Source organism: Oryx dammah, unplaced genomic scaffold, assembly GCF_014754425.2.
Source record: "Oryx dammah isolate SB20612 unplaced genomic scaffold, SCBI_Odam_1.1 HiC_scaffold_16, whole genome shotgun sequence".
NCBI lineage: Eukaryota > Metazoa > Chordata > Mammalia > Artiodactyla > Bovidae > Oryx > Oryx dammah.
Window position 1 is genome coordinate 62,356,550 of NW_024070200.1, and position 17,022 is coordinate 62,373,571.

At 44.5% G+C, this 17,022-nt stretch overlaps 1 protein-coding gene across 1 annotated transcript in view; it reads right to left on the minus strand.

Moving 5' to 3' along the window:
• The window catches only part of ADAMTS17 (ADAM metallopeptidase with thrombospondin type 1 motif 17), a 395,327-nt gene that overhangs the window by 79,643 nt on the left and 298,662 nt on the right, over positions 1-17,022 (minus strand). Inside the window, exon 16 of the mRNA XM_040257013.1 lies at positions 7,704-7,784. Coding sequence (XP_040112947.1) covers positions 7,704-7,784 — 81 coding nt within the window. The remainder of the gene's footprint in view (positions 1-7,703; positions 7,785-17,022) is intronic.

Genomic DNA, 17,022 nt, shown 5'->3' on the forward strand with positions numbered 1-17,022 from the left:
CGGAGGTGCAGGCTCAGCACTCCACGTTTACAGGAACCACCAGGAGAAACCGAGGGCTCTGGTTAGGGCTGCCTCCCAGTAGGACAGCTTCCAGGAGGGGCCACACTCAGTGAGGGTGGCTGCCCAGTGCATGGCTGTGGATTACAGGACTCCAGGAACGGCTCTGACAAGAGAACACTCCACCACTTAGAACCCAATGTTTCCCTTCAAAGAATTCTCCCCACTCTTGGGATCTCCCGGTTACTGGAAGGAAGCGAGTCTGTTGGGATACTCACAATTTCTGCCCCTTTTTCTCTTCCTCAGCCACCACCTGCAAGTCTGCATTTAAGGGGCACATTCTCTGGTTTAGCTTCTCTGTATGTTTTTACCCATTTGACCTTCCCAGCAGCGCTCTAAGGTAAAGGATTACTGTCTTCTTTCTCACAGATGAGGAAATGGGGGCACAGGGAGGTTCAGTAACCTGCCTGAAGTCACACAGCTATTGTCACGTGGAGACCGGTACCTAAACAGACCAAGGTCCCACACTCATTAGGTTACAGCACAAGTCTAGAGTTTTATGACAGACACTGAAATATGCAAATGTTATGTTCTCCCAGAGAACACATTCCAACCTCAGATCACTGTGATGCCTCATTTTCTACATATCCTCGTAAAAACACCTAAGCTTGTGGTTTTCCACAGCTTGCAGTAAACTACCAACCTACAAGTACTTTCGGCCATATTAGCTATTGGGGTATCTAGAACGGGGTGCATGGGTGTTCAACGCTCTTTCACTTCCTCTGAAGGTTTGGACAATTGTTTTCTTACCTCTTTCCAAGGGCTTTGTAGCTGGTGCTGAAGACACAGCTCCTGCCCTTGGGAGCTCAGGGTTTGAAAGCGAGGTGGGCGAGAAGACAGATAAACGTGAGACACTTGCAGAAGCTCTGAGACAGAGGCCAGTCCAGGGCTCATGTGTGTGTGGGCAGAGACTGGGCCCGCTGGGGAAGGCCTTCTTGAGGGGAGGCCCGGAGCTGAGACGGCAGGAAAAGCAGGGAGCAGAGGCGGCTGGAGTGCCTGGCAGCTTGGACTTGCTCCCTGGCTCCTTGTTAAGCTCAGTTTCTGTGCAGGGTTCGGGGTAGGGGGAGGCACCCTGCCCATGAGGAGAAGCAAGAAGAGGTGGCAGAGAGGGGCTGCAAAGGTGGAGAAGGAGAGGGGAGGCTTACTGACATTGTCACTGGGCTGGGGACGCTTGAGTGGGTTGAGAATCTCTGTAACTTGGAATCAGCTAGATGAGCAGAGTGAGTTTCTATAAAGCTGGCTGCTGACCACCGTCACTCTGGGGCCACCCCCAGAGCCCCTTTCCCTCACAGAGACCAGGGCACACTGGGGCGGCCCGCCCCTCCTGTCTCAGCCCACGCTCGCACCCCAGTCAACTCCTGCACTCAGTGCCCCTGGCCGGGCCTGGCCTTGCTCCACTTTAGGGCTTTTGAACTGTGGGGTTGGAGAAGACTCTTGAGAGTCCCTTGGACTGCAAGGAGATCCAACCAGTCCACCCTAAAGGAGATCAGTCTTGGGTGTTCATTGGAAGGACTGATGTTGAAGCTGAAACTCCAATACTTTGGCCACCTGATGTGAAGAGCTGACTCACTGGAAAAGCCCCTGATGCTAGGAAAGATTGAGGGCGGGAGGAGAAGGGGATGACAGAGGATGAGATGTTTGGATGGCATCACCGACTCAATGGACATGGGTTTGGGTGGATTCCGGGAGTTGGTGATGGACAGGGAGGCCTGGTGTGCTGCGATTCATGGGGTTGCAAAGAGTTGGACACAACTGAGCGACTGAACTGAACTGAACTGAACTGAGTGTGTTTCTCCCTGACATCTCTCTGTCCTTCTGCAAGTAACATCCCCCAAAGGAGCTTCTGGGGACGTGTTCTTCCCCAGTCATGGGAGGCTGACCCTAAACTCCTCCTCAGCTCCAGAAGCGGGTCCACCACCCAACTCAGGACAGGAAGAGTCGATTGCAACACTTGCATTCACCTTGGGAAGAAGCAGCTCTCTTTTCCAAAGTTGCCCAGAGACTCGATCTAAGTCTGAGTCTGCCAGTACGTGGCAAGAGGCCCTCAGATGACAGTGCACTGAGGCAGGACAGCAGTGCCGGGATACAGGCATCATTTCCCACTGTTTTATACCCCTGGGCCCAGTGGCACCTGAAGGTGATACTCAGAAACCGAGGACTGGGTTTAGCTTTCACATGTCACATTTAGAGGTTGGTTTTTGAAAAACATTAACCATGATAGAAGCAGGGCAGAGTATGGATTTCTAGAAGTCACCCTAGGATCCTTACTGATGTCAGCTTAGTACCCTCTGAGACTCAGAAAGGCACACTCCATCCAGGCCTTAAACCCTATCTGGGACCCTGCCCTGTCTGGTACTTGTTTGGGGTGAAGTGGCTCTTTCTTACTTGGCCTTGTTTCCAAGGTGCTTTAACAGGACTTATTGGATTATGAACTGAAAACCACGCCACCCTCATGCCAAAAGGCAAGCATTGGGGAGGTCAAGAGTGGGAAGAACTGGAAAAAGTGCAGGAGGGCACAGCTGGAGCCAATTATAACCCATCCACAGAAACGCTGCACAGAGGTGTGGGGAACCGCCTGGGGAAGCCCCATTTCTGTGGGCAGAGGCGCCTGCTGTGGGTCCCCCCAGGAACAGACCTTGCGGGCGCTGGGCACATGCCACCCTCTCACCATGAGGGCAGGGTCCTGTGCGGCGGTAGGGGTGAGGGGAGGAGACGTTTCCATAGCCGGTCCACAGGCTGGGCAGGGGAGGTCACAGAGGGGTGAACGTGGCCAGGAAAGATGGAGGGCAAGTGAGAGAGGCAGGCCGTCACTCCCCAGTGATTCCAGAAAGGCAAGGAGCAGGATAGGGAGGAACGCACCCGACGGCACAGTGCTGGGGACAGGGCGGGAAAGCAGCCTAGACTTCCACTGCTTGTCACTACTCAAGCTGTAAATACACCCCCGTGGCAGATTTCAGGGAGCCACGTGAGCTCTGTGAATGCAGAGCTGGGAAGAGACGTATACCATCAGCCTTCCCATCCACACTCTGCTGCTGGGCACTCTTGCAACTTCTGAAGGCACCTGTCTGGTCTTTGGAGGTCCCAGCCTGGGCTGCTGAATTGGCAAAATCTCACTGTCACAGCTTCAGGGGGTGTGTGTATGGGGGGCGGGCTGTTATGGCCCCAGAAAGAAGAAACTTTGCCTGTCCAAGCTCTGCTGTGGCTGTCTGCATGGCAGCTGCAAGCTTACAGAACATGTAGCCAGTTCCACCACTGCCACTTGACTCCCTCATCTGAACACGGCAACCCTTCCTTGGGACAGTGGGCTCATGATGACGATCCTTCATGCGTTTTGCACAGGAGGAAAACTCAGAGGCAGAATTCTAAGTAGGAGGCCATCAGTTCCAAGAATCATGGGGATTGCTGCAAGCCCGCTGATTCTGGGGTGAGTCATTTAGGCAGCAGGATCCAAAATCTGCAGGCTGCTATGGTCTATGCCGGAATTCTGAACTTCCTGCTAAAACTGGATGTTAGCACCTGACATCCTTTCAGAAGAACACGACTGCAGCCTCAGAAAGTCTGCTGGAATCTCAAGATCTGAACATCACTGACAGTGGACAGGTTCAGTGTGGAGTCTGATGAGAAAACCACCCTGTGGGGCCACGTCAGCCCCAGAGAACAGGTGTGCAGGTCGCTCCTGGCCCGTCTGCAGCAGCCCCCCAGAGCGAGCTTCCCAGAGCAGGGTTTGCACAACCCAGGGGAGTTGAAGCTCCAGAGCCCCTCATGGTACCCTTTCCAAGGCTGTATACAAAATGCATTCTGTTCCTTAAAGAAGCCCTCCGAAATTAAACAAGTTTTGGGCTCCAGAAATTCCTGTTCCTCTCAGTCCTTGGCATCAATGGTATTTGCAAGCCCCCTTCATCTGTAAGCATTTTGAGATGAATTTGTATTTGAAATTAGAATTTTTAGGCTGAGAAACCCAACAGGGGCTGTTATGTTGTTGCTCAGTCGCTCAGTGGTATCAGACTCTTTGTGACCCCATGGACTGCAGCATACCAGGCTTCCCACAAACGCTCTGCTCTGACAGAGAAATAATGGAGTTAAGAACAAAGGGGATTCCAGAGCAACGTGATCCTATCCGTAATGTCAGAAGTTCAGATTCACTGGGGAGATTTGCACTTGTTGGTCCTGCCTCAGTCAGAAGTTGGATGTTTAAACTCTGCCCCAAAAGCAACAGTACTTGCTTTTGTGTGTTTTGCTCAGGAGCTACTAGAAGCCTTTCAACAGCTGAAGAGACTTTCGTGGGATGAAGATGAGTACATGCCTTCCCCTGCTACCATGGCAGAGCCAAACCTCCTCAAAACGGCCCGAAGTGTGAGGTCACGTGGGGACCGTCTGTTTCCATCTGGCCCTCCTGTCTCTCTGCGGACATTGACACGATGTCCCTGGACTTCTGGGCACCGCGGGAGATCCTGAGCCTTTTTGGGGACCGGGGAGGGGGCATTCCTGCTGGGATGGCCGGGCTCCTCTCTGGACTGCCCAGAGGCAGACACAGGCAGACCCTGTCTGCATGCCCACCTCTTGCTCAGCACTGTGAAGAAGCTGGGCTCCTTCCTGTCTCTCTGCCTCCTGGATTCCACTGGAAGACTTGACCCACATTCAACCTACTTCTCATCCTGGCGTGGAGTCAGCTCCTTTTATTTCTACTCGGAGTTCTGCCAGCTCTGCTCTCAGCTATGGATGCAAACTACAGAGGCATTTCCTGTTCCAGGTGGTTTCGAGCAGAAAGCCAGGCAGCGTGGGTTGAAGGTAGGTGGGGTGAATTCTTCAGGAACTGCTCCCGCAAATGGGAGAGCAATTCAGTTACACAGCGTTGATATCCAAAGCACCCAGCCCTGGGTGGAAACGAGGCTTGTTTGAACTGACTTTAGAAACATATCGAGCATGGACCACCTTCGGACTTTCCTTGTGTACACACCAGGCCCTGGGACACTGGAACTGTGATTTGCAGATAAGGTGTCAGAGTCTGGCTCCAACCTCCCAGGGAGGTCCAGTGCTTCTAGGGAGCTGAGAATTCGTCCTGAGACATTGACCCTAACTCCTCAGATGGACACGTGCTTCTCTGAAATCCACACATCAAAGCAGTAGCAATGGGCAGGTTTAACACATTCTCCAGTGAAAAATCGCCTCCACCCAATCTCTGGCTGTGACTGATGCCTCCGTGAACTGCAGCAGGCCAAGCTGGAGAGAAGTTTGGATGAGCAGCTGGACTCCCAGAGCCCTGGTTTCCTCCTCAGTGAATTAGGTGCAGCAATACTCTGGTATTTGGAGATCAGGGGTCAGGTCTTCAAAGCAGAGCAGAGCTCAGTGACTGGGACTCACGATATCAGTGTCAGTGTTGTTATTGGAAGGTGTGGCCCTTGGCATCGGGGGCAGAGAGGGACCACCATGAAAAAGCTGGCTCCCTCCGGTGGCATCCACTAGGGGTTACTTGTTGGCCCTAACAGATTCCAGTGAAAAGTCATCTTCACTACAGGAATTAGATGTCGAGGGATCCAAAGGATTCTGACAACCTTCTGTCTATTCTATCACACAGAAAAGCAGATGTAAGGATCACGTTCCCACCTTTACCAGATACCTGGGGCTGGTGGAATGGTGCTGGGAAGTCTTAAGGGCAGGACAGGAAGCTGAAGAAGTTGCAGGGCACCTACTGGTGTTTTATGGAAGGACCAGGAAACTGACCTTGGAATTGTGCCAGCACTTGAGATACCAGGATCATGAGTTTTGAATAAGATAAAGGTCAAAGGTGATGTCAGATTCCCACAGAGGCCCAATGCTTCTGGGGAGCAGAAACATCTCCAGGTAGGGGAGGGCCAGTGGAACAGTTGGAAATGCTAACTTTTGGCATGACACTGGGTGATGGGGCCCCAAAACAAATGCTGATAAAGTTGACCAAATATCCTTAGATGGGCAGAAAGAAGGGGCTGGTGTTCTTCAAGAATTTGGTAAAAAGGCTGTCACTTTGAAAAAGCTGCAGAGAGCAGGGCAGGCCCTGTTTTGGAAAGCATTTATGAGCATCACTCTATTTGTAAAGCAACAGCTGGGATGGCTGCAGAGAAGAGTGCCAGGCTGGACTGGGCCAGCGTGGGAAAAACCACAGGGTTGATGGAGACCAATGTGGATGCCAACCTGAGGAACAGCAGGCCCCAGGCTGGCAGCAGGAAGAGCAACGTCCATTATGGCTTCCAGGACGTGGATGGATGGGCGGCAGGTGAGAGAGTTGGAGGGGGCAGGGCTGTCTGGGACCCAGTAGGGACCCCCGGGGGCTGCTTGCCCACGAGCCTGGTGCAGGCACTTATAAACGGGAGCTCCTGTGCCCACTCCCAAGTCAGGTGTGAGAGGGCTATCTCGGTGTCTGTAGTGGTTCACAACTCCTCTATAGGATGGTGATCTTCACTGCACACCTGCCTACTAGAGGTTTGGTCTGCGTCCATCTCATCAGACTTTGGGTTTTTCAAGTGGAGACCATTTCAAAGAAAGACTTAGATACTTTTATCTACAAAGTAAGGAATGTGGACAAAGCCATGTTTTTAAAAATCAGTGATAAAGGTTGAAATAAAAGCGTTTCATGAGTAAACTTCATTTTAGCCAAAATAGCTTAATTCTTAAGTTTGAAGCCAGAAAAAGATCATGTCTTACATAAAAAAAAAATCTCAAACAGCACCTTGCCACACAGATGGGGAGATACAACATGAGGACGCTTGAGAGGGGTGCCTGGGCAGGAGGTTAGCCACCTCCATGCGAAATCCAGCCCAAGACAGGAATGCGGGAGCAGGGCTGGGGTGACAGGGGGCACAGCACGCCCCATCCCCGTGAACTCAGGGCAGAGGCGGGCCCTGCGCGAGGCAGCATTCAGAACGGCTGTGTGTCAGCTCAGTGCTAGTGCCACCCTGGTATCTGAGCACAAGGTGGGCCTTTCGGGGACTCATGGAGAGTCTAAGAATTGAGTTTAGGACACACTCAGAGGATCTTCTGTGGCTAAGAAGGGGCTAAACAGAACAATCCTTGGGCTTTAAGCACAGTTCTGTCCGCTCTGTCGAAGGCAATGAAGACCAGTGTGGAATGCAACTTAATCCTACAGAAAGATGAGCAATCGCCCATGCAGTTGGCACTGGGAATTTGGGGCACACAGTACTCAGTGAAACCAGCGTTCTTTTGGGCTTCCGTTAGATTGAGAGCAGTTCTTCTTCCAGATAAGGAGTCACCCCGAGAGCCAACCACAGCCTACAGGAGCTCCCACAAGTTGGGTGCTGCACCCTTGCTGCTCAGGCTCTGGCTGCCTGAGCGCTCCTGGAGTTACTCTGGGGGACTCAGCCTACCCCGATTCCTTACAACATCCTTCATTCACTCTTCTATCACCTGCCTTCCTGTCCAAAGCTGGTGGTTCCTATTTACGCGCTCCCCTCATCCACCTGGGGGTTGGCTGCACTTTAGCCAAATACGACAGAACTGCGTGGTACATGCTGATTACTCAGTACGCCTAAAATATGAGTTAAAATCAATGGTCTGAGAGCACTGTGTCAGCATTTCGCTGACCCAAATTAGCAGCTTGATTATCCAAATCAACGTTCAGAACATAAACTATGAGTCGAACATTTTTGTTTTACCCAGAAAACTGTGGCCAGGTTTATCCTCCACCACACGAATCCTTCGAGCTCCGGCTGGAATGATGGCAGCTTCAATATAACCTGTAGTGACAGATAAACACAGGTGAACCAACATACCTCCACCCACCATTAGAGGCTCACAGCAACCCCCACCAAAACCCGCTGCTCCACCCCCACGGTGACTTCAGAGCTCTGAGAAATCAAGCTGGTCAACTAATAAGAAGCGTTCTCTATAGCCAGAGTATCCTGGCTGCCCAAATTCTGGAGAGCACCATTTGCCTGTGTTATGAGTTGAACTAGGTCCCTCCCACCCCCAAATCCATATGATGAAGTCCTAAGCCCCAGGACCTCAGAATGTGACCTTATTTGGAAACTGGGCTGTTGCAGACGTACTTAGTTAAGATGAGGTCATCCTGGAGCAGGTGGGCCCCCAGTCCTATAGGACTGGTGCAATTATAACCAGAGGAAGACTGGGCACAGATGTGTACACAGGGAGAACTCTGTGTGATCACGAAGCGGAGAGCAAGGTGATGCCTCTTACAAGCTGAAGACTGCTAGCAAAACACCAGAAGCAGGAGAGAGGCATGGGACAGATTCTTTCTCACCTGCACGAGAAACCAACGCTGCCAACAATCGATCTCAGACTACTAGCCCCCAAACTGAGACAGTGTGTGTCTCCTGTTTATTTATGCCTCCCTGTGGTACTTGGATGCAGCAGCCCCAGTAAACTACAAGCCTGGAGTTCTGTGTGAAGAGCACCGCCCTGGAGCACAGGTGCTAAATGTCCCTGGCCACACCATCTACTGGGTTCCTTCCATCTTTGCTGTACTTTGTCCCTGGTTCTATGGGATGACGGCAGAAACTGGGCTACTTACCCTATGACAAAACCACTGCCTTATCACCAGGTATCATTTCCTGCTTTCACTGCCCTTTGGACTTTTCTGCAACCACTGCAGTGTATACTTTTGTCCATTTCCCTGAGTATTTCCAAGTATAATGGGGTCCCTCAGAGGCCAGGGCCTTCCGCCCATGCTCTGACCCCACACATGCCCAATATGGCAGGTGGTTAGTGAAGTTCTGGAAGGAAATGACTGAGGCTGCCAGGGAGGAAGCCAGGGGCTGGCTAAAGCCTGGTTAACAGGGCAATTGCGTCTATTAATGAGCCCAACATAATGGTGAGATTCTGAAATGTAGGCTGGTAATCACTTGGTTTTGGTTTACATTTGGGTTTTAGACAAAGGTAATATACATTTGCTTCAGCAGTTTAGCTGATGGTCCCAAATTAGACGATAAATCCTACCCCTGTGGTTTCCAAATGTGATCATCAGAATCAGCAGGGGAGTTTTTAAAATGAGAAATTTCTGGCCCAAGTATGTAGAGATTATGGAAATATCTATTTTGAGGAGTTTATTTCCTCATTTTCTCACAGTAAACATGGTTCAATTTTCATTATAAATATAGTATATGATAATTCAAACCAACAAAAGGGGAAAAACTACAAACAAACTGTACTACATTGAAAATTACCCTTATTTTCGATGACCAGCCTTTTCAGCAATTTTTAATGCATATAAACATATGCACATCATTTTATGCCAACAGAATATTGTATATAGTTTTAAAAGATCAGGGACAACTTTAAAATGATTAAGAGTTTTGTCTGGCAATGTGTACCCAAGGTGCAAAATTTTAAAGTTATAAAAGGACACAGTAGGAAGTATATTGATACTATAAGATATTGGATTGGTCAAAGACTCCCGTAAAAATGCAAATGAACTTTTTGGCCAACTCAATATATCCTATAGTTGGCTGTCTTTTAGCTGGGTTTCTATGTTGCTAACTGAAATGTAACCGAATGACAGTTTTGTTTCTTCCTTTCTGATCTTTATGCCTTAGATTTCTTCTCCTTTTGCCATTCTGGCTGGAACTTACAAAACCACACTGTAGGCCACATGAGATAGTGACATCCTTGTCTTATTCATGAAGTTGGAGGGAGGGAATTTTCCCACTGAAAATGATGTCAGCAGTGAGAATGTGATAGGTATCATTTATCAGGTGAGGGAAGTCCTCTTTTTCCCTAGTTTGTTAAGAGTTGTATTATGAAGAGGTATTGAAGTTAAGCAAGTGCTTTTTTGCATCTACTGAGATCATCATATTGTTCTTCTCCCAGACACCATCAGACACCATAAAGATCTCAGAGCAGTTTAATGGCAGTCACGCTTCTCATGGCTAACATGGTGTGTGGGTCAGTATCTTAGCTCTGTTTTTCCCTCATCCATCCATTTTAGTTCACTGTTATCTCTTTTTTATTCTGATTTTTCCTGTGAACCTTTAATTATATTTACACTTCTAATACATGACTTATCAGCTATAAACTATTTTAATCTCTGGATATTAAAAGATGAGGAAATCAACATAATACACTGCCCTTCATTCTCTTACACTGCTCTTCAATATTTACTGAATCATTTCTACACTGTTAATTTACAACATTTATCTTTTGCACTCTAATACAATTCCTGCAGTTATTTTAGTCCTAAAAATTAATTTAGTGTTCACTATGTGTCCTTTTTTCAGTTTTTCTAATAAATTCTTGCTTGCCTCAAGTTTGTTCTCTTTGAGATGGACTCAAAGAAAATTATAGCTTCTGAATTGTAATATAGTAAAATATACTATATATACATATATATATATATATGTTGTTGTTAAGTTGCTAAGTCATGTCCAGCTCTTTTGTGATCCTGTGGACTACAGCCCGCCTGGCTCCTTTGTCCATGGGATGGCCCAGGTGGCTCAGTGGTAGAGTCTGCCTGAAATTCAGGAGATGCAGGTTCGATTCCTGGGTTGTGAAGATCTTTGGAGAAGGAAATAAATTTCCTTCTGTACTGATAATATATATATATATATATATAATCAATTTGTTAGTGTTCTTTCTTCAGGAATACCAAACTATTTATGTTTGACCCCCCTTTTCTTCCATAATGCTCATTCAGTTTCTTACCTTCTGATTGTTTGTTTCCATTTTGCTTTGTTCCTTTTTCTCAGCCCTGCCTTCCATGCTTCTCACTGTGTTCTCAGCAGCGTCCCTTTCCTTTGAATCCATGCAGACGTGCTTTCTGTAATGGACTCATTTTCTTCCTCTGCCCTTTTCCTCAGTTGAGTCTCATTTTATTTCCCTCTGTTGCCTCACTGGCTGTTCCTTGAGCTCTCATGTCTTACCAATGAGTTCTTCTTTCATTGAGGCTATTACTTAATCAGCTTTTGGAATTTATAGCAATAAAGTTTGATGATGATTTTCAGCTTCTCCTTGGTAATATTTTGCTGGTATTTTTTTTCTTTACACTGGTCATTTGTTCTTGTCCCTTCCTCCTTTTCCTATTGCAGTATATCTGTGTTGATCCTATACTAATTCTCTTTCTAAATTTATTACCAGTTTTTAGCTGACACAGTTTTAATCGTACCAACTGCATCTATGTTTGTGTGGTAATAATAGGACTGTGTTGTGGGCTAACAGAAGTTTCCCTTAGTTTACAGTAAAATTTGTTAAGACATGGGTTTATATGTATCAATGAGTTAATTTTTATGCTTATAAACATTTATGCATTTTAAATTTACAGAAATATACAGGTATATTTCCCCATTATAAAAATTTTAATACAGGTAAATCCCACTTCAATCCCCTGTGGGAACTGCCACTATCAGTCTGATGTATATTCATTCAGATATTTTACTGTTTATACCAATGTCTACACAAATACAAATATGAAAATATCACAGTTTATGTTTTGTCTATATTTTATGTAAGTGTTAGGAAAAGCATTATGAGTATTGTATTCTACCACATTTTTTTAAGAAAAGCAGCTTATGTCTTCTATCCATGTATGTATAGCTCTCCTTATTTTTCATTTAGATTGCAATGTAGCTTATGCAACTACTCCCTACTGATTTAGGTCATTTAAAAATTGTCATTAGGACATTAAGGTTATTTCAAAATTGTCACTTTTAGAAAATATGCTATGTCATATATGAATATGCACACAAGACACCTCAATGAAATACTAGCAACCTATTTCAACAACATAAAAAGAGATTATATGCCATGGTCAAAGATAATTTATCCTAGGAATTCAAGGTTGGTTCAACATATAAAAATCAACCAATGTAATTTATCTGAAAAAGGACAAAACACTTTTTCATTTCAATGGATACAGAGAAAGCATTTGACAAACTTAATACTATTCCATGATGAAAATACTTAACAAACTAGGAATAAAAGGAAACTTCCTCAGCCTGATAAAGAACATTTATAAAAACCCCACAGCTAACATCAAACTTAACGGTAAAATATTTAATGGTTTACTTTTAAGATCAGGAAGAGGAGAAGGATGTTCAGGAAATGCTCTTGCCAGTTCAACACTGTACTAAAAGTTCTCTCTCTGTCAATTAGGCAAGAAAAAGATTTTCAAAAGGCATTCAAATTGGAAAGGAAGAAGTAAAATTATCTCTATCTGCAGATGTCAAGACTTTATATGTAGAAAAATACTAGGGAAGCCATTAAAATCTGATAGAACAGGTTTAGCAAGGTTGCAAGATATGAGATCAATATACAAAAATTGACTGCATTTGTATTCATTAGGGTTAAACATTTCCAAATGAAATTAAGAAAAACATTTGACTTAATATTAAAAACAAACACTTAGGAATAAATTTAATAAAAGATGTACAAGATATCTACACCAAAGACTACAGAAACCCTGTTGAAAGATATTAAAGAAAATATAAATAAATGGAATGACACTACTGGGAATACCTAAAAATTGATTTACAGATTAAACAAAATCCTTACTAAAATTCCAGCTTTTTTCCTCCCCAAATGATAAGGTGATTCTCAAATTCATATGCAAATGCAAGGGATCCAGAATAGCCAAAACAATATTTAAAAAGAATAAAGTTGGAGGACTGACAATTCTTGCTTTCAAAGTTCTAGTCAGCTCCTATAATCAGGACAATGTGGTACTAGCATAAGGACAGATATTTCTATTAATGAAATACAATTGAGACTCTAGAAATAAGTCCCTTATTGATTTCTTAAAACAAAAATGCCAAGAATATTCAATGGAGAAAGAACATTATTTTCAACAGTGTTGGGATGACTGTATATTTACATACAAAGGAATGCAGAGGGACTTTTACCTCAAACTGTAATAAAAACCTAACTAAAACTGGTCATAGACCTAAATCTTAGAGCTAAAACTATAAAATTCCTAGAAGAAAACACTGAAAGAAATCTTTGTATCCTTGGATTAGGCACTAGTTTTTTAGATAGCAAAAGTGAAACTGTACAAGTGCCTGTATTCTTGTCTTTTGAAGTACAATGCTGGCTCAAGAGTTAATGACTGGGAAACGTGAAGATGCAAAAATGAAGGATGGCTGTTGGGCTAGGGAACTGGTAACAAATCCGACTATAATTCTGCCGCATAGCAGAATCACCGAGCTCCCACTTCCCTGAATGACATTGATAAAGGCTTGACACACATTCCTAAGTTGTCTGGGAAACACACCTCTCCAGATGAAAACTGCTTATCAACAAGAACACAGACTCTAGACTGGTTGAAACCAGAAAATTGATGATGCTTGAAACTTCACCCTGATGGCAACCAATCCAAGAATTGTCCACAAGCTGATCATGCCCTGTTCCTTGAACACTGAAAAACTTCTCACCATCCCCTCCAGGGTGGGTCATACAGTCTTGAGGGCAGTAGCCCATTGTGGCCCCCTTTGCCTGGCAAAGCAATAAAATCCACTCTTTTCTACTTCATCCAAAACTCTGGGTCTGCATTTCTATTCAGCACCGGTGAACAGAGGCTGAGTTTTGGCAACGCACAAGCAACAGAAGGAAAAAAAGAAAATGGATCATATTAAAATTTTAAACTTTGTGCTTCAAAGGATACCATCAAGAAAGTGAAATGGCAAACCTATACACTGGGAGAAAATATTTGCAAATCATTTTGATAAAAGAACTATGTCCAGAGTATATAAAGAAACCTTACAACTCAATAATAAAGTGGCAAATATTCCAATTTAAAAATGGGCAAAGGATTTTAATAGACGTTTCTCCAAAGAAGATTCATGAAAGGCCAAAAGGCATGTGAAAAGAGTCTCAGCATCATTAGTAATTAAAGAAATACAAATCAAAACAACAATGTGATACACTTCATACTTACTAGGATGCCTACAGTAAAAATGATAAACAATAACAAGTGCTGGAGAGAATGTGGAGAATTTGAACCCCTCACTTACTGCTAGTAGGAATGCAAAATGGTACAGGAATATTGGAGAAGAGTTTGATAGTTCCTCAAAACAGGAAAAATAGAATTACCATAAAACCTACCAATTCTACTCCTATGTATTATATACACAAAAAGAATGAAAAATATGTCCATAAAAACTTATACACAAATGTTTATATCAGCATTATTCATCATAACCTAAAAAGCAGAAAAAACTCAAATGTCCGCCAAGTAATGAATGTATTTTTACATTCACATTTAAAAAATATGAAATCCATTTTTACAATGGGTATGATTTAGCATGGAGAAGGCAATGGCACCCCACTCCAGTACTCTTGCCTGGAAAATCCCATGGATGGAGGAGCCTGGTAGGCTGCAGTCCATGGAGTCGCTAGGAGTCGGACATGACTGAGCGACGTCACTTTCACTTTTCATTTTCATGCATTGGAGAAGGAAATGGCACCCCACTCCAGTGTTCTTGCCTGAAGAATCCCAGGGACAGGGGAGCCTGGTGGGCTGCCGTCTCTGGGGTCGCACAGAGTCGGACACGACTGAAGTGACTTAGCAGCATGATTTAGCAAAAAAAAAAAAAGAAAGAAAAAAAGAAACACTAATAGATGATACAATATGGAAGAAACTTGAAAATGCTATACTAAATTACTAAGGCCAGTCACAAAGATCACATATTGTATGATGCCATTTATAGGAAATGTCCAGAACAGACAAATAGACACAAAAGTAGCTGCCTAGGGCTGGGGTAGGAGGAGAGAGATGGGGAATGACTGCTAACGGGTGTGGGGTTTCTTTCTGGGATGACTGTGGTCATAGCTGAAGAATGCTGTATATTTACTAAAGCCCCACCTTAAATGGATGAATTTTATGGTATATGAATTAAACCTCTACAAAAGCGCTAAAAAATCATAAATTGCAATGAACAGCTTTGCATGTCTATCTATGCATATATACAATGTCACACACATCAGCTGTGAGAATTCCTGGGTCAAACATACCTGCAGTTCAGTTCAGCTCAGTTGCATCTGACTCTTTGGGACCCCATGGACCGCAGCACGCCAGGCCTCCCTGTCCATCACCAACTCCTGGAGTTTACTCAAATTCATGTCTATTGAGTCGGTGATGCCATCCAACCATCTCATCCTCTGTCATCCCTTTCTCCTCCTGCCTTTAACCTTTCCCAGTATCAGGGTCTTTTCAAATGAGTCAGTTCTATGCGTCAAGTGGCCAAAGTATTGGAGTTTCAGCTTCATCATCAGTCCTTCTAGTGAATATTCAGGACAGATTTCCTTTAGGATGGACTGTTTGGATCTCCTTGCAATCCAAGGGACACTCAACACCACAGTCTTCTCCAACACCACAGTTCAAAAGCATCAATTCTTCAGCACTCAGCTTTCTTTATGGTCCAACTCTCACATCCACACATGACTACTGGAAAAACCATAGCTTTGACTAGATGGACGTTTGTTGGCAAAGTGATATCTCTGCTTTTTAATAAGCTGTCTAGGTTGGTTATAACTTTTCTTTGAAGGAGCAAGCATCTTTTGATTTCATGGCTGCAGTCACTCTCTGCAGTGATTTTGGAGCCCCCCAAAATAAAGTCTCTCACTGTTTCCACTTTGTCCCTATCTATTTACCATGAAGTGATGGGACCAGATTCATGATCTTAGTTTTCTGAATGTTGAGTTTTAAGCCAAACTTTTTGCTCTCCTTTTTCACTTTCATCAAGAGGGTCCTTAGTTCTTCTTCATTTTTTGCCATAAGGGTGGTGTAATCTGCATATCTGAAGTTATTGATATTTCTCCCAACAATCTTGATTCCAGCTTGTGCTTCATCACAGTTCAGCGTTTCTCATGATGTACTCTGCATATAAGTTAAATAAGCAGAGTGATAATATACAGCCTTGAAGTATTCCTTTCCCAATTTGGAACCAGTGTGTTGTTTCACGTCCAGTTCTGACTGTTGCTTCCTGAACTGCATACAGATTTCTCAGGAGGCAGGTAAGGTGGTCTGGTTTTTCCATCTCTTTAAGAATTTTCCAGTTTGTTGTGATCCACACAGTCAAAGGCTTTGGCATAGTCAATAAAGCAGAAATAGATGTTTTTCTGGAACTCTCTTGCTTTTTCTGTGATCCAACAGATGTTGGCAATTTGATCTCTGGTTCCTCTGCCTTTTCTAAATCCAGCTTGAACATCTGAAAGTTCATGGTTCACATATTGCTGAAGCCTGGCTTGGAGAATTTTGAGCATGACTTTGCTAGCATGTGAGATGAGTGCAACTGTGCAGTAGTTTGAGCATTCTTTTGCATTGCCTTTCTTTGGGACTGGAATGAAAACTGACTTTTCCCAGTCCTGTGGACACTGCTGCATTTTACAAATTTGCTGGCATATTGAGTGCAGCACTTACACAGCATCATCTTTGAAGATTTGAAACAGCTCAACTGGAATTTCATCACCTCCACTAGCTTTGTTTGTAGTGATGCCTTCCAAGGCTCACTTGACTTCACATTCCAGGATGTCTGGCTCTAGGTGAGTGATCACACCATCGTGATTATCTGGGTCATGAAGATCTCTTTTATATAGTTCTTCTGTGTATTCTTGCCACCTCTTCTTAATATCTTCTGCTTCTGTTAGGTCCATACCATTTCTGTCCTTTATTGTGCCCATCTTTGCATGAAAATTTCCCTTGGTATCTCTAAATTTTTGAAGAGATTTCTAGTCTTTTCCATTCTATTGTTTTCCTCTACTTTTTTGCATTGATCACTGAGGAAGGTTTTCTTCTCTCTCCTTGCTGTTCTTTGGAACTCTGCATTCAAATGGGTATATCTTTCCTTTTCTCCTTTGCCTTTCACTTCTCTTTTCTCAGCTATCTGTAAGTCCTCCTCAGACAACCACTTTGCCTTTTTGCATTTCTTTTTCTTGGGGATGGTCTTCATCACAGCCTCTTGCACAATGTCACAATCCTCCATCCATAGTTCTTCAGGCACCCTATCTATCAGATCTAGTCCCTTAAATCCA